The 18,880-nt window shown below is 37.2% G+C and overlaps 1 protein-coding gene across 6 annotated transcripts in view; it reads left to right on the forward strand.

Moving 5' to 3' along the window:
• DMD (dystrophin) overlaps positions 1-18,880 on the forward strand; it is a 2,236,200-nt gene that overhangs the window by 1,358,787 nt on the left and 858,533 nt on the right. For all 6 annotated transcript variants that reach the window (XM_082680764.1, XM_082680765.1, XM_082680763.1 and 3 more), the window contains one exon: positions 4,508-4,683. In XM_082680764.1, coding sequence (XP_082536890.1) covers positions 4,508-4,683 — 176 coding nt within the window. The remainder of the gene's footprint in view (positions 1-4,507; positions 4,684-18,880) is intronic.

The raw sequence follows: 18,880 nt of genomic DNA on the forward strand, positions 1-18,880 counted from the left end.
ATTTTCCAGGTATTGTGTTTTGATACAGTTTTGGGAAGTTTTACAAATATACTTATTAAACTTACGCAATATTTTCATATAAAATGTACTAGTTTCTTTGTCTCATATTTTTCCCTCTATAAAAATCTATTGATAGCTGTTCCTTCCTTGCCTATAATTCTTCTTCTCTTCCCTCAATTTGACCAGACTTGGAGGACTTAGATATGTGTGTCACTTTCTATAATTTAGGAACATTTCTCAATTTAAAAAGCATACAAGAAGTTAATAATAATGCAGTAACTCTAAAACACGCCCCTTCTGCTCCCGTGCCTGCTCCACGTATTTCTTGCCTACCTTTCTTTAATAGTGTATCTATTTTGTACACCTTTGTTCCCTTTCACGCAGAGATTCTGATTCAGTTGGTTTACAGTGGAATTCTGGACTTTTATATTTTGAAAAGGCTCCCTAGGGGAATCTGATAAGCAGTCATTATTAAGAATGATGCTTTAATATTGGAATCAAAACACAATAAGCTTTCTAACTATGATGAATAACCCAATCAATTTAATTATGATTTTTTCTATCCAAAGCTAAGACTAGATGTTAATTGCCAGAGAAATAGATAAGGATGCCTATGACAACAGAACATTAATATGATATCAAAGCTTGGAAAGTTCACTGGTAGTGAATAATTTAGCACTTAAAATATTTAGAAGCTATAGAATGAAAATTAATTTGTTTTTCACTAAGTGAATAAAGTTGATTGAGGTTTTACATTTAATTTTGTAAGTCAAGTTTTATCTTTGGGCTCAGAGGCTAACTGTAAAACAACATGTACAGGTTTTTACTTCCTGTTTTGATCCATTATTTTGTCGTCTGAAGCTTTATTACTGAAAATTCTCCTCATGTCAATCATACACTATAAATACTTCTCCTGCTTACAAAATCTCACACAAATGCAGTACACTATTTAATGAGCTCTTCTTTCACAAAATTTAAAAAAAATCTGAAGGCCCTGACTTGGGACTCTATATAAATGAGATTTGTATCTAACGATTTTAAATTATTGCTTCATTCTTAGCTACTCAGTTCTATCGCTTATCTGGGAACTAGAAATAATAAAACCCTTGTTGATTCTACAATTGGATTGTAAAAGTCACTGTAGCCATCAGCTATGGAGTAGAAGGGCCAAGATCAAAAATACAAAGCAAGGGGGCTGAGAGAAAATTCTGAAGCAGCTTTAGTTTATAGCATTATAACCTAGCCTCAAGAATTCTTTGATTCCTTAACGAAGATCCAGAAGGCATTTACTCTATCATGTTATTACTCAAAGTGTTGTTCCCAGACCAATGATACCAGTATCCCCTTGAAGCTTGTTAGAAGTAGAGAATTTGGGGCCTTCGACAGACCTACTGAATCAGAATCAGCAGTTTAACAAGATCTCTAGGAGATGTGCACATTAAAGTTTGAGACGCAGTGCTATAGTACACATCTGATAGGTGCTCCATGCATTTTTTTTTTTTTTTTTTGCGGTACGCTGGCCTCTCACTGCTGTGTCCTCTCCCGTTGCGGAGCACAGGCTCCGGACACGCAGGCTCAGCGGCCATGGCCCACGGGCCCAGCCGCTCTGCGGCGTGTGGGATCCTCCTGGCCCGGGGCGCGAACACGTGTCCCCTGCATCAGCAGGGGGACTCCCAACCACTGCTCCACCAGGGAAGCCTGCTCCATGCATTTTAAAAAAGTATTTCTAACAGTCGTGGGTATTGGACACCATTGGAGATACAAATTAGAGTCATAATCTTTCTCCTCTAACAGCTTCCCTGACTTTGGTGTTTTCGGCAAAGGTTTCCCCATTTCAGGAGTCATTCATGATTGCATGATCCAGCTAGTTCTCCAGCCCTGTTGATTCTGCCTTAACAGTTGATGTTACCCCTTGCCTTTCTGTTTTGGTGTATTGTCTAAACTCTAGGTTTAGCCCCAATACCTACCTCACAGACTCCTGTCCTAGCTGTTTTACCTGTGTCCCTGCCTTAACATTAGCCTAAACTTTGCCTCAGAATTACCTAGGAACACAGCTCTAGCTCTGACACTCCTGTACTTATGTCATCTTCTGGTTCTCTCCAACGAATTGCAAAGTCTTTAATGAAAAGCAAACTCCTCTCTGCCCAAGCCCAATATTAATCCAGGGCTACACCTCTCCCTAAACTTCCACTCTCATACGTGACAGAGAGCCCAAATGTAGGTCAGATCACAAAAATTGCACACCATAGGCCTTGTCTTCTGCCATCCCCTTCCCCCCTGCCCTGACCCTGCATGTCCCTAAGGCCTACCTATTCTTTCAATTCCAAATTATCCCCCAAATTATCTCCTTTTCATCCTTCCACTAAGATCCTCCCCCTTCTGATCTATCATTTATTGAGCACCTTGCTTTCTCTATTCTGCTGTATATAGTGTAACAAATTATCCTTCACAAATATGTCTAATCTTGTCAGCTAGATTATACACTGCCTAAAACCTAGAAAATTGTACTTATTTCTTTGAATCTCTAGGCGGTCCAGTGATCAGTATTAATATTAATAATACCTTGGCAATGATGAGAACTCCTTCCTTCCTCCCCTCCTCTCCTCCTCCGCTTCCTTTATTCATAGATTCATGCATTCACTCAGTGGATACTTATTGAAACCCCTCATGAGCCAGATTTTATAGTAAGCATTAGGAACAAGACTGTATATAGGACACAATCTCTGACCTCAAGGATTTTATGGTATAATCGGAATATAGACACAGTTTGTTATGAATGGGGCTACCTGTTACTGTCTGTTACTACCAATGACTGTCACATGCAACAGTGATCTGAACAGGTGTTAAAGAGTGTGATGCAAGTAAAGTCAACTAGCTGCAAGGAAGTATCACGTGTTTACTAGAGCACATCTCATGCACAAGAGAGTATGGTCGGGAAAGCTTACGAATAGCTCAGTGACTGTGCATAGTTTTATGTTCATTGTGAGGTACTGTGCTCCTGGAATAATGGCCTGTTGTCATTTTTGCGGATTTAGTGAGTCTTTTAACTGCTGAAGATATACTACCAAAAATTCTAGTATTCAAAATAGTAATACATGAAAGTAGTAAAAAACAAACAAACAAAGACCCAATACATTTATGTGTAATGAAAATCTAAAGGAGATTTGACCCAATCTTAGAAAACAGGCATTCATTTATTTATTTGGCAAGCATGTAATGGAGTTTGTATGTACTTGGCTCTTGGGACAGAGGGATATAAGAATATTATGTAATTAGAATCACATGTACTGGAAAGTCGTCTGCATAATGACTATCCCATCCATATATAAGGGTCTGTGAGTCCTTTAGATTGAAATATGGCAAATATCTCAAGTTCTTATATTACTTCATTTTCTAATCTTCAGGTTTAGTAATGGGTTGTAATTGCCTTACAAATTCTAGATTACCTTTTTTTAATTTTTTTTTTCTTGCAGTAAGCGGGCCTTTCACTGTTGTGGCCTCTCCCGTTGCGGAGCACAGGCTCCGGACGCGCAGGCTCAGCAGCCATGGTTCACTGGCCCAGCCGCTCCGCGGCATCTGGGATCTACCCGGACCGGGGCACGAACCCATGTCCCCTGCATCTGCAGGCGGACTCTCAACCACTGCGCCACTAGGGAAGCTCTAGATTACCTTTTTTTTTTTTTAAAAAAAAAAAAAAGGGTAGAGTGCCGTTTTTATTTAACGGTAAAGGGCATTTTTAATACATATTTGGTTGTAACAGTCTTTTTTAAAAGAACTATTTTTCTGACACTCTTAAAATTTCATTTAGGATAAAAAACAAGATATTTAAGCTTGACACCGTCAATGACTCATAAAAATGTTCTGGTGGCTATAGATTATTTTTAAATTTCTCTGTACCTTAGGGATTTCTTGATAGGCTGCCCCTGAGAGCAATTAATTCTCAGTCTTATGTGGTTTTATAATGCAAAATTCATTGATGGAAACAATTTGAAATAAATTTCCTTCTCGTATAGTAATGAATTTTTGTTTAAGTATCTCGAGGCTTTTTTAAAAAATACTCTGGCTACACTATGTTTCTTCTTTTTCACCTCTCATATTGACAGTCTCGAAGAAATCTAAATACTTTCTTCATGTTTAAATTTTACAACACTTCATACAATATTAAACATGGAATATCCTTGTGGGGACAAGAAATCGAATTTGCTCTTGAGAAGGTTTCCAACTAATTGATTTGTAGGACATTATAACATCCTCTAGCTGACAAGCTTTACAAATATAAAAACGAGCTGAACTGAGAGGGTGCTTTTTTACTGACACATAAAAGGTGTCTTTCTGTCTTGTATCCTTTGGATATGGGCATGTCAGTTTCATAGAGAAACTTTCACACGGAGCTTTTTTATTTCTTTCTCTCCCAATAGAACTGCATGTGGTAGCACATTGTTTAATCTTTTCTCAAATAAAAGAACATGGGGCTTCATTTTTGTTTTGCCTTTTTGGTATCTCACAGGAACTCCAGGATGGCATCGGGCAGCGGCAAACTGTTGTCAGAGTATTGAATGCAAATGGGGAAGAAATAATTCAGCAGTCCTCAAAAACAGATGCCAGTATTCTACAAGAAAAATTGGGAAGCCTGAATCTGCGGTGGCAGGAGGTCTGCAAACAGCTGGCCGAAAGAAAAAAGAGGTAGGGCGACAGATAAAATAGGAATTCTGAAGTTGTAGCGGAGCTGTTTAAGCTGCCCTTAAAAGAAAAAAAAAAAAAGATTTTGTGAAAGATTATAACCAGGGTGAAAGGCACTAACGTTAAGGAGCCCATCAACAGTTAATAGCAATAGTGAACTTGTTCTTTCTTTTTCTAGAATAATAAAATACGTAGCTGTTGCTAGTTAAATAGGCGGTGCTTTTTGGCTGTTTTAAATTTTGAAGTTTGTTTTAAAAATCACACATGATTGTTTAAATATGAATGTCTTCAGTCTATTCCAGCTTAAACAAGCTGAGTCTCAATTATTTTTTAAAGAAGATGAGAAAGGGAAGTTATAAATGACCATTTTGTAGGAAAGACTGCTCTTTGGCTAGATTTTTTTAACAGCTACAAATGTGACTTATGCTGAAAAACATGATAGTCATATTTACCTTTTAGTTCCACTACATTTCTTAGTACATTCTGGAAGGGGGACTTGGGCTGAAAACGTTCAAATCTAGAGAGGAAAACAAAACCTGAGAAAGATTAGTGTTGAATTCAGTCATCATTTAACTTTCCCTTGGAATGTATCGAAAGCACAGAAAGCCAAGTGTGTGCTGCTGCAGTTGGAAAACATAGATATTTTTATAAACAGGATTTTGTATTTTGCTTCCAGTTGTTGCGAATGTTTCCTATTTCATAAGGGAGGACTTGGTCGTTATTTACCAAATGAGACTATTGTTATGAACAATGAAAACTCAGTTCTACTGCCAAGCTCTTGCTTCCTACCTACCATCTACATAATAGGTGGATTTTAATATTCAGAAAGCTAGAACAACTCGCTGATGAGCGTCTTTGGTGAAGATGTGTTAGAAAGATTTTGGAATTACGTTCATTGTCATTGCCCACCTCCTCTGGCCGCCTTTGCTCATGTTGCCATTATTCAGAAAGTAGGTACAATTCATATTGCTGTACAAAGTGAATGCATTAGTTGATCTACACACATGTGCACACACACATACACAAATCTTGCTAAAGTTAAAAAATAATAGCATCATCTAAAAACATTTTTATTTTAAATCTTGGTTTAGAAAATATTGTTATATATATAAAAAACAAAATATATATTGTTTTATATATTATATATATAATCATAAAATAAAGATCCAAACTTTGTAGTTAAATCGCTTCCTTGGGAAAGTCATACACTTTTTTTTTTTCCCAAAATTGAAAACCTTCTATTAAATACACAACTATCCCATTATTTAAATAACTGATATATTTACACTATGGGCAGGTTTAAACCTGTATAACATCATTTCTGCCCCAGACCCAATCTAGTCCAAAATAAGATGTTAAGAAATGGGGAGATTAAGGAAAATTGAATAGCATATATAAGAATATGTTGAATTCATAAAGTGAATTAAATTGATTGGAGGATTATTTTTTCGTTATTGTATACAAGGTATTGTTTCTCATTTTGAAATACCTTACTCATATAATGTTTGAGTAAAGCTTGTTAATATTTTCTGTAACTTCTTACCTGGATTTTTAAATTCTTGTTATTGGTTATTGACTTCTAAATGCAAATTATAACTTATAAATGAAGATAGGGCAATATACGTGTTTCACCAAATAAGCTGTAAAATTTTAGATCTTTCTAAGCTTATACGAAATTGGTGTATGCTGACTCTTGTGAAATACTACACAAACTGTAGGTTAATTACAGCTAGGGATTTGGCTGTAATTGGTTAGAAAAAATTTCTCACATTTAAACATTCTGACCTACATTAACTATTGCACTTTTGTTCCTTAAAAAGTCAAGATCAGCTTCCTTGAGTTTTTTTTTTTAACTCAGCTTTTAAAGTTGTCTACTTCATGATACATTTAAAAAATAAATGTTAGCATATTTAAGTTTCTACTGAGATCAGTTTTGTGGCACACTCAGGATTTTTGTATCATTTAAATTTTATGAAATGTAAAGTAATAAAATATAAGTGCCATTTCTATACAAACACACAGCTATTTCCAAGCACCCAGTAGCACATAAAGTAAAAATAAGTAAAATAATATTTTATAAAGAATATGTTAAACTAACAGTTGTGGGAGGGCTGTACATGAGACTATTATTAATCACTGTCATGCTTTCAGTGCACCCCAAGCAGAAGTTAGAAGGAGATAGAAGTTATTTATTGCACAGGTGAAAAATAAGATGACTGTTCAAGGTGACAACAGTATTCTTAGTTTGCAGTGGGATTTAAATGCGTCTGTTGGAAATCAATAATATTTCTTAGTCCATGTACACAAATGAAAAAAAGTGTATAATTTAAGCAGTTAAAGTCTACAAAAATTATTTGTAGCTTTATAGCTACATAATTTTAAACATTTCTCTTTGAAAATGTAAGCTATCCGAAATATGAGAAGAAAATTCTCAGAAAATTCCAAATAGCAGTGGGCATCCATTAAGGTTAGTCTGTGTTGGAAGTAAATGAAGTATAAAATAGTCAATTAGCTGTGCAATTTAATATAGAAAATTTACTGTTGCCTCAATTACGAAGCTGAGGAACTGGATAACATCTGTAGGTTTAAGCATCATAGCAATGAGTTTAATGATGGCTTAGCCACCACAAAGGTCTTTGCAAATGAAGAAGATGCCAATGAAAACCTATTGACCATAAAGGGAAGTCATAGGTTAAAACAAAGCAAGCCTGTATATGAAGACTCTTAAGCCTCGGTCCACTGATAGAATTCAAGGGGCGCCATGAGCTTGAATGGGGGGAAATACCTCTTTGTTTTCACTAACCTCTTAACTGAAGTTGAGCATCCCCTTGCATTTTGAATATAGGCAACAAACCAGAGCAATGCTAGCAGTATCTGTGAAATCACAGATGTTCTCCTATCTCATTAGAGTTGTTACATATATCTCAAAATATGGTTCATGCTTATCACTGCTTCAAAACTGCAGTAGTTATTAGATCTACACAGTATCTTATTAATGTGTTAATAATAAACAAGCAAGCATTACTTTATCACAAATTTGTGTTTCTAATAGTTTTGAAACTATTTCAATACAATTGGCTTCCTTTGGAGTCCTATGTATTTTATATTCTGGATTTAAAAACATTATTCTGAGAAGTCTCAGGCTTCACCAGATTGCTGAAGGGGTCCATAACATTAAAACAACAACAACAACAACACTATTTCTAGTCAGCGTTCGTTTAATCTGCCCAGACCTCATTCGCATATATTGGGTTGGCCGGAAAGGTCGTTTGGAAAAACCCGAACGAACTTTTTGGCCAACCCAGTACCATGGTTTTACTCCTTTTTGATGGTGTAGTCACCATCCCCAAACATTCATTTATTTTATCCTGGAGTTTTCCAGGAGATGTACCAGTCAAGGGAATGTAGGTGGGCAGGTCTTCAAGCAATGGGTTGCTGACAACATAAGAAACTGTATTTTACTTAGAATAATGTCAGTTTATGAAAGATTGAATGAAAGAGGGAGGCAGCATAATGGGAGGTGCAATCCCTAAATTGAGGAATCTCTGAATCATTGCCCATAGCAGTAAAAAATGACCTTAAGAGATTCTCTCTCTTTTCTTTTGACGAATGTATTACTTCCTCCATTTCACAGATAAGACAAAAATTGTACTAACATATATTGAGGAATAACAACTTTAATTTAAATTTTACTGGATTGAAAATATTGCTTGAATTTTTTCTTTTCCAACATTTTTTAGTGAAAAATTTCAAGCATATAGAAAAGTCGAAAAAAAGTAGCATAATGAATAACCATATACCCTCCTCTCCTCCTCCTACATTTCTAGATTCAGCAATTAACATTTCACCATATACGCTTTTTCTTTCTCTTTCTCTCTACCTCCCCAGTATCTGCCTTTATGTAATATAGGAAATAACATACGCACACAAATTTTTGTTGTTTTAACAATTGCATGTAAATTATAAACTCTCTTATACTTAACCACTAAATACTTCAGCATGCATCTCCTTAGAATAATGACATGCCATATATAACTGTGAGTGTTTATCATACTCAAGAAAATTGAAAATAACACCATATTTTTAATGTCGTGTCCATGCATTTTTTCAAATTAGGGTTTTCTCCAGATATATGCCCAGGAGTGGGATTGCTAGATTATATGGTAACTCTTTTTAGTTTTTTTAAGGAACCTCCATACTGTTCTCCATAGTGACTGCACCAATTTACATTGCCACCAACAGTGTAGGAGGGTTCCTTTTTCTCCACACCTTCTTCAGCATTTATTATTTGTAGAGTTTTTGATGAGGGCCATTCTCATTGGTGTGAGGTGATACTTTGTTGTAGTTTTGATTTGCATTTCTCTAATAATTAGCAATGTTGAGCACCTTTTCATGTGCCTCTTGGCCATCTGTATGTCTTCTTTGGAGAAAAGTCTGTTTAGGTCTTCTGCCCATTTTTGGATTGGGTCGTTTGTTTGTTGGTTTGTTCGTTTTTGCGGTACGCGGGCCTCTCACTGTTGTGGCCTCTCCCCTTGCGGAGCACAGGCTCCGGACGCGCAGGCTCAGCAGCCATGGCTTGCGGGCCCAGCCGCTCCGCGGCATGTGGGATCTTCCCAGACCAGGGAACGAACCCGTGTCCCCTGCATCGGCAGGCGGACTCTCAACCGCTGCGCCACCAGGGAAGCCCGCGGTGTTTGCTTTTTTTATATTAAGTCATATGAGTTGTTTGTATATTTTGGAGATTAATCCCTTGTCAGTAGCATCATTTGCAAATATTTTCTCCAAGTCCATAGGTTGTCTTTTCATCTCATTTATGGTTTCCTTTGCTGTGCAAAAGCTTTTAATTAAGTCCTATTAGTTTATTTTTGTTTCTCTAGGAGACAGATCCAAAAACATATCACTGCAATTTATGTCAAAGAGTGTTCTGCCTATGTTTTCCTCCAGGAGTTTTATAGTGTCCAGTCGTACATTTAGGTCTTTAATCCATTTTGAGTTTATTTTTGCACATGATGTTAGAGAATATTCTAATTTCATTCTTTTACATGTAGCTGTCCAGTTTTCCGTGCACCACTTATTGAAGCAACTGTCTTTTCTCCATTGTTTATTCTTGCCTCCTTTGTCGTAGATTAATTGACCGTAAGTGGGTGGATTATTTTCTGGGCTTTATATCCTTTTCCTTTGGTCTATATGTCTGTTTTTGAGCCAGCACCATATCATTTTGATGACTGTAGCTTTGTAGTATAGCCTGAAGTCAGGGAGCCTGATTCTTCCAGCTCCATTCTGCTTTCTCAAGATTGTTTTGGCTATTCATGGTTGTTTGTGTTTCCACACAAATTTAAGGTTTTTTTCTTCCAGTTCTGTGAAAACTGCCATTAGTAATCCGATAGGGATTGCACTGAATATGTAGATTGCCTTGGGTAGTATGGTCATTTTAACAATACTGATTCTTCCTATCCCAGAACACAGTATATCTTCCCTTCTGTTTGTGTGGTCTTCAATTTCTTTCATCAATGTCTTATAGTTTTTGGAGTACAGGTCATTTGCCTCCTTAAATAAGTTTATTCCCAGGTATTTCATTCTTTTTGATGCAATGATAAATGAGATTGTTTCCTTAATTTCTCTTTCTGATATTTCATTGTTAGTATATAGAAATGAAATAGATTTATGTTTATCAATTTTGTATCCAGCAAATTGACTGAATTTATTGATGAGCTCTAATAGTTTCTGGTAGCATCTTTAGGATTTTCTATGTGTGGTATCATGTCATCTGCAAACAATGACAGTTTTACTTCTTTTCCAATTTCGATTCCATTTACCTTCTATTTTCTGTATTTCTTTTAAACTGGAAGTTGGGTCTAGATGAAACTTGAAAAGATACAAGTCAAATGTTTTTGGCAAGAATACTTCATATAGGATGCTATGTAATTTTTATCACATCAGGAGATACATAATATGAGGTATTCTCAGTCTAAATGCTGCTAAGTTTGATCACTTGCTTAAGGTGGCAACCATTAGATATTGAGTTGTAAAGTAATATATTTTTATTTGAAATTAGCAAGTCATCTGATGGCTTTAATACCCATTGATGATCCTTCCCTGGCCCAGTTGTTACACTGGGGACTCAAAATTATGATTTTCCTAGTTCTGACATGAATCCTACAAACTGATTTCTTCTATTAAAAAAAAGAAAACACTTCCTTTTTTTCTCTCTTTGATCTCAATATGGACTTACGGATTCTGATTTAGTCAGTATGTTGTAATGAATTAGTTATCATTCTTGCTGATCCTCACCTCTACCAAATTTAACCAGTGGGAACCCGTTCAAGCTTTCTGCTTAAATGTCCCAGGTTCACCTTGTATTTTCCCTGCCCCAGGTATGGAATCTACCATTCTCTAAGGACCTCTGATTTCCTTCACTGGAGAATGTTATATAGAAGCCAAGACCCGGGCAGTAACACCTTCTCAAAGGAATACTGGCACCTTTCTGGCAAGCAGTACTAGGGGAAAAAATGTTTTCGTGTTACTTTTGCAAGGATGCAAACATCTCTATCAATCAGAATACATCAAAATCCAAAGTAAGGCTAAGCATATTAAAAAGTTCTTATTGTGTTAGACTTCATGTAAAAGCAGTAACTTCTTATTAATTTCAGTGCCTCTACTGCTGAATTTTTGAACCAAAGTTTACCTGTATATAATCTATGCTAGTTTACCAAGCAAATTAATGGTGTAAATAAGCTAATGGGAGGCATTCCTGAATGTAGTTAAGGGAAGAAATTGTTTTTTAAAGACCTTAGCTCACTGTTTGCATGCAAATAGATGCTGTTAATTAGAAATGAGCCTTATCTAATTCATTAAAATAGGCCTAGTAGGACCTCTTCTTGAAAATCTCCATTAGCAATTCATATTACTCTATGCACCCTTTGTAAGACAACTGTTTTTTCTTAAGTCTTCTTCAATTTTGGCTTCTCACTAATTCAGATGTCCCTAACAAAATAGTCTTCAGATAGCACTGTTTTCTACAAAATAAAAAACAAAATTTTACTATAATTCACAAGTCTCTTTGTAGTGTAGGCCATATTTTAAATGTAGCCAACATATGCGTGTAAACCAGTGCTAAAAGCCTTTTCACACATTCAGCATTGGCCCCCCAGGATCCCTCCAGCCCTGACTCTAGTCCACTTGTTTATACCTGAACTTCCCTGGTGTCTTATCACCAGTTTTAACCCTGATTCTTAATCCAGCCCGGAGTTTGCCGACTGAGTGCCCATAAGCTGAATCTAGCTTGGAAAGCGTGTGGTCTTTTTACATAGGCACTGTTATGAAATAATTCGTCAACACTTAAAAATTGAGAGTCTTCATATTTTAAAAAAATAGGATTTTTGTCTCGTTTTGAAACCTTAGATCTGGCTACTAGGCACTCATTCCGACGTTCTCTCAAGGCATGATCAGTTGCAACAAAGTAACAGATGTTTCTTGCTGCTCAAAGTGTGGTCTCTGGACCAGAGCACAGACATCACCCAGGAGTTGCTAAGAAATGCAGAATCTAATAAATCGTAGTCAGCATTTTAACAAGATTCCCAGGTGATTCATGTCCATCTTAAAGTTTGAGCAGCACTGGTTTGGGCAAGCAAGCCTTCTCTTCAGTTTGCCACAGTTGTTCCACCTCAGTCGTTTATATTAATTGCTTTCCCATAGACATTTGACTTAATAATACATTATATAGACCCTTATATACTGATGATGATGATGATGGTGGTGGTGGTGGTGACAGCACTTAATATTGCCAGGAGCGGTTCCAAGTGCTTTACATAGCTCAGGTAATCCTCATAACATCTCTGTTCTTATTTCCATGTCTACAGAAGGGCAATTGGAGCACAGACTGCTGAAGTTCTTTGCCCCAGATCACATAATTAGCAAGTGTTTGAACCAGGATATAAGCCCAAATAGTCCTAAGTCTCGCATTGTTATTCTAGATCCGATTTTACATTACTTAGCTTGGACCTTTAGTATTCTCTAAGATATACTTCTGTCGACTAAAAAAATATATATACAACCTAAAAGTTAAGAGTTATGTTTTATTCGGCAGACATACTGAGGCCTTCAAGCCTGGGAGGCAGCATCTCAAGTAACCCTGAGAAAACTGCTCCAAGGAGGTGAGGCGAGAGAGGAGCTAGGATACTAGGAGTTTTGCAACAAAGGACAGGTAGTCTGAAAGTCAAAAGATTATTGTTCATTAAAGAAAACCAGATATCTCAGGTTAAGGAATTTAGCACTTCTCTTCCTATGGGAAGATGCAAGAGTCTGGGCTCACTGAAATCATTCGTTTGATATGCACCCCAGCTGTCTCAGGCCAGTATCCTGTCTTTTCACATCCTGAGTTTCCTCAGGGCTCACCGTCAGGCGTAGCTGCAAGTCTTATGGCTGCTAGGTGGCAGGTATTCTTTGTTTCCTTCCTGAGTTCCCTCAGGACTCACTGGTGGAGGGCTGCAATCTCTGAGGACCGTGACATCCTTTGTTTACTGATATGGCAAGAAATATTTTATTTCTCACTTACAGTTTCTGCCCACCAGACTCTCACTTACCAAGCCCATTCCCTTACCTGGCCATACTCAGTAGCAAGTGAATAGTACATGAAATCTGTTCTGACCTATCTTTGCAAGCATGTTATCTGCCATTTTCACCATTTCAGCTGGTGTCTAAAGCATAAAATGACCTGAAGTGTTCTGTCATTCAGCTTTTGCAAAAGCCATTTACTTTTGTGTTAAATTGCCTTTCCTCTTAATTTTTGTTCAAAATCCTACCCATGCTCCAGAAGCCAACTGAAGTGCTATTTCCTCAATGAATGTTACCTGCTCTTCTCAAGCAGAAGTATTTTGCTCTCAAGTTCTTCTTGCTCCTTTTCATAACACTCACATAACATTTTACATATCTATTATATATCATATGTACATATATTTTATTTCCCCAGCAAGATTGAAAGCTTCATGAGGGCAAGGCAACATCTTACTCTCCTCTCTATAACCCACAATACTTAGCAGAAAATCTAGTACATGTGGATGACCAAAAACTATTTTCTCAATTTAAATAGTAAAAATTTCTATCCAAATTTTTCAATTCAAATTTTCAATTTTTCAATTCAAATTAAGCTAGGCATTTAAATCTTTACACTTGACATTGTTACATAGGTTAAAAATAGATCTACAGAGCCAGAACAATTTTTTTAATGTTTTTATAATATCACATTTCCATGGATACATTTTTAGTTCTGAAAATTGGACTTGATCAGCTTTAATATTAAAAATGGAAGAAGTTGGGTTAATAACGCATAGTTTAGGTGTTCTCCAGAGTTTAATACTCTTAAGAGAAAATGACTTCAATTCCCATAGTTATTTACACCAAAAAGAAGGTCTTTGATTCAAGCACTTTGTACATTTGTTTGTGTCAGTCTTACTGGATCACAACTAGTAAATTCTAGTGATCTAAGTAGGAATTAGACTTGAAATTAGGTATTTTACCCTCATCCAACCTGTAACCAGAAGATATTTTAGATGCAATCCATATCGCCAAAGATCTGTTTTTAGATTGATCAGAGAGGATCATACCGATGTTATCCACAGGTGTCTATGGAAAAGCTCATCTCTTCCCATCTGTTCTCTGATGACTCTTGAAAAGCTTTCAAGGGCATTCATAATTCTTCATCAAAAGACTATGAAAAATTAGCTTCATAGCTAATCCTTTTAGGTCCTATTTTCTTCTTTGAAACTTGGTAAATTCTAGTGAAACTGACTAGCTAGATCCAAACATGCTGTCACATTGGCTGGTACAGACAATATCACTCTCTATAGATACACAAGTGAATGCATACTCTGTATGGTCTTGTATCAACTTTTATGGGGCTGGGAAGGTGGGAGTTGAAGTAGGGAGAATGATCTCTGGCATGGGCCTTGTAGGTTGGCAGGAGTCAAATGAAGAATGAATGGACAGACCAGAGAGGAAACGTGATAGGAGCAAAATCAATGAAACAAAGAGTGGATACGTTGAAGGACTACATGCAGTTCAGTATAGATATGCTCTCTTAAATCTCCATTTACTTTACTCATTTACCTATTCTAAGCTCTTCATTCTGTTTATAAAACCAACAGCCCAATTCCTATTCCAAACTGAATGCTGGATATTAGTAACTTATAGATGTTTTTAAAAGTTTTTCAAGTGGACTTCCTGAAACCACCTTGCCTCCCACCACTTGAGAGTATGATTTCTAAGAGGCAACCGTGTGCTGTTCCCAACCCATTTATGCAAGTTATTCTTATTTTTAGAATTTTCTTATTCAACTAAATATTATATAAACTAATAAAATTGGAATGCAGAGAGAAAGAAAATTGTGGTTTCTATTAAAACTAAGTTGAATGCTTTGGAAGACTGATTAGCAAATAATACTGTTCAATTAGATGTGGATGAAGCAACTATTTAAAATTGGGGGTAGAGGGTAGAAACCACAAAAATCTGGAAGGATTTTGCATTTAGATTTTTTTCCAGTGTCTCTAAATCTTACTCTAAAGAAATCAAAACTAAAAGTCATAGATTATGCAGTCTAGGAGTGTTTTATACAAGAAAGGATATGCTGAATTTCACTCAGTTCCCCCATACCAAATGAGTAGTGAGTTAATGATCATTTTTATGTTCTAGGTGAACATAAAATGTTTACATATGCATAAACGACTTCATATAATCCGTCCAGCTTAACAATATTGTTCCAAAACCTGCCTATCCAGTCATCCCAATCAAGTTTAATAAGAGGATTTCTCTTGTTTGTCTAAAGGACAAAGTGTGGTGTGGTACTAAATAGAGCAGTCAAGATGGACCAGGTCATAAAAGATTTTATATCTCAAAAAACTTCTTTCTGGGATGGCATAGAAGAACATGGGGAGGTTTTTCAATGGATGAGATTTGGAACCATATAGGCCCCTCTGATAGTTGAGCTCAGGGTGAAATGAAGAGGGTGAGACTGGCAGCTGGGTGACTCAAGTTAAGTAGTTTTGTAGTATTTCAGATTAAGGACAATGAGTGTCTGAGCAAAATAAATCTTATAAAGGTAAGACACATTCAAGATACTCAGTAGAAGAAAGTAAAATAACTTGGTAATTGATTAGATGAGAGGGTTGGGAGCTTGAAGGATTCTAGGAGAACCTCCTTCCCCAGATTTCTGGCTTGGAGAATTGGCCGAATATAGTGCTGTTAGTTATGAGAGGAAATACAAGGGGCCGTACGCAGATGGAAAGAAGGCAAATCAGACATAAAGACGTCAACTTGGGATATGGTAGGTTTGAGGGGCCTGTGGAACAATTAAAACAAGGTAGTCAGAAAACATGCATTTGGATGTGCAAGGCTGAAGGCACTGAGCCTTTTTCTTCTCAGTGAAGCCATGGTAGCAATCCCCAGTCAACTAACCGCTTCTCAATGAGATCCCTTTCTCATTTCATTTACTCACTAGCTGGTAAACAAAAGAGAGTTCCCAGAGTACGTATTAACCAATAAACACTGCTGTGGAGAAAGGGTTCAGGTGTTAGGAAGCTACTGTGGCAGATGAATACTAGTGGTGACTAATTGACTGAAGTAATTAATACCTGTGATCTCTATGGGGTCACACACTACCACCCTTAACTCACAAATCAGAAGCGCTGGTAGACAAAATATGGGAGACAGACCAGGAGAACATATTCATCACAACATACAAAAAAATAAGCTCAAAGTTCTCAGCCTACTAATCGCAGATCAGAAATGGCCTCTGGGTATGTTTGGGACACCCTGGTGAAAGCGAGGTTGTCTACAGCATATTTAAAGCATGGATACATCATTCAATGAAATGCAGACGGTCAATACAGAGGTAGCTAGAGAGCCTATAACATGAGAAATAAGCACAAAGCAAAGCATGCCCCATAAGACTCCATACTTGGAGTCCTGTAAATGTACTCTCCCTTTAAGGTTATTGGTGTCTAAAATCTGTCCATTGTTGTCTGTCTGACTCAACAGCAGCTCCACCTGGATCCCACCATTTTCTTAAAACAGGTCAAAAGGCATTTTGCATTCTTTCCATTTTCCTTGTTGCTGAGGAAACTTGAAATGACTACCTTCAAAGCCTGTCCTATGAGACATATTTCACATTATGAGCAATCATTTCTGAAGTGTTTTATGTTAGAATTACAAGCCATCATACCACTAAAAAGAAACACAATATCCACAGGTCAGTAGACCATCTTTGTGCACAAAGGGAAACCTGGACTAGAGATAAAAATGTGTTGATCACTTCATTGATTACTTCCTGGGATTTAATATAATTGTAGGATGCCTTAGATATGTGTGCTAGTCTATTCTCATGTTCCCTTTAACAAGTCTGTTTTAGTAATTCTGAACTGGTGTAGTTCGGCCGTTCATATATATCTAAAGTTATCATAATTCGCTTTTTTCCATATAGATTAATTTAAATGAAAATATCTTTTTTCTCTTTTTATCCACTGATAAATATATTTTTAAAAACCTTTTCTAAAATGGAAAACACCATATGTGTGTGAGCTGCTAATCTAATAATTTTTCACTTAGTTATACATTCACCAGTATAATAATAGCTCCTCATTTTCAGAAGACCTTATCTCTTAGTTCACAGGAACCTTGCCCAATTAATTATTCTCTCTCCCCTGTATGCACACAAGCATAAGTGTATCTTCATCCTTTCTCTACTGGCTTCCTACCCTTGACCAAGTAAGTATATTTAGCTCCCAGATTAAAAATAAATTACCAACACTCCTTTCTTAATGTGCTCCACTGTACTTGTCAGGGTTTTTAGCTGTGAATAACAGAATCCAGTTCTCTTTAATGTAAGCAGAAATTGACTTTATGAGGAGGCTAAAGACCTGCTCCTATTCCCATATAGAAGGCTAGAACATCGGCTCAGAAATGGGCAGAAACCAAGGGAGAGGCTCAGCTCTGGGAACAACAGTCCAAATCATACCCTGTGTCTGCATGCTGCCATGGACCACTCCACCACTACAGGTGGGGTGACAGATGCCACTGCTGATGGAATTCTAAATGGTCCCTTGCAATTTTCTGTCATTAATTTCCAGATTCAAAAACTGAACTTCCTCCTTCAGATTCCACACTTATCTTAGGAAATCCCACCATGTATGCAGGGTGTTCAGATTCTAGGCAGCCAAAATTGTGAAAGGTCTCTTACTTCCCCGTCCTAGTAGTTATTCCCATTTGAATCCTTCTCTTCCTAGTCACTAATACTTCAAATCACATATTCTCTTTTATCTCATCTCTTTTTTTTTTTTTTTTTGCTCTTGGTCCCCACCAATGCTCTGATACAATCTTTGCCAAGGCCATCAATGATCTCCTGTAGTTAAATCCACTGGACGTATCTCAGTCCCACTGAGGCCTCAAAATCAGTATATACAACACTTAAATATGTCCTATTCCTTCACAGAAGGTACTCTGAGTGGCATCACTCTCTATTCACCTGTCAAGGCTAGAAACTTGGAAGTAACAGAGTTAATATTGACACTAAATTTTGTGTCAATCCAATGAATGGTCTTTGTCAAGAGTTTTATAAATGTTTCCCTGTGTAATCTTCACAGCAACTCAGTTTTAAAGATCTTTCATGTCCACCCTCTCTCCTGACTGTGAGATGGTAATCAGAGGATGGCAGTATTCCTTTGTCCATTTTACAAATTATCAAATTGCAGCTCAAAGAGATTAAGATACTGTGCCAAGGCTAATCAGAATTATAGAAGGATCAAGGACTAAAAGTCAGTGATGCTGACCCCAAATCTGTGCCTTTTCTATTGTCCTATGATCTTATTTACCTATGTGAACAAAACAGCTAATAAGGGTAACAGCGACAAGACAAATTAACAATGAGTGTTGGACTTCCCTGGTGGCGCTGTGGGTAAGAATGTGCCTGCCAATGCTGGAGACACAGGTTTGATCCCTGGTCTGGGAAGATCCCACATGCCACAGAGCAACTGGGCCCGTGCGCCACAACTACTGAGCCTGCGTTCCAGAGCCTGCGAGCCACAACTACTGAGCGCGCGTGCTGCAACTGCTGAAGCTCGCACACGTAGAGCCCATGCTCCGCAACAAGAGAAGCCGCAATGAGAAGCCTGAGCACCACAACAAGGAGTAGCCCCCACTCGCCGCAACTAGA

Source organism: Grampus griseus (genome assembly GCF_964374135.1).
Source record: "Grampus griseus genome assembly, chromosome: X".
NCBI classification, from domain to species: domain Eukaryota; kingdom Metazoa; phylum Chordata; class Mammalia; order Artiodactyla; family Delphinidae; genus Grampus; species Grampus griseus.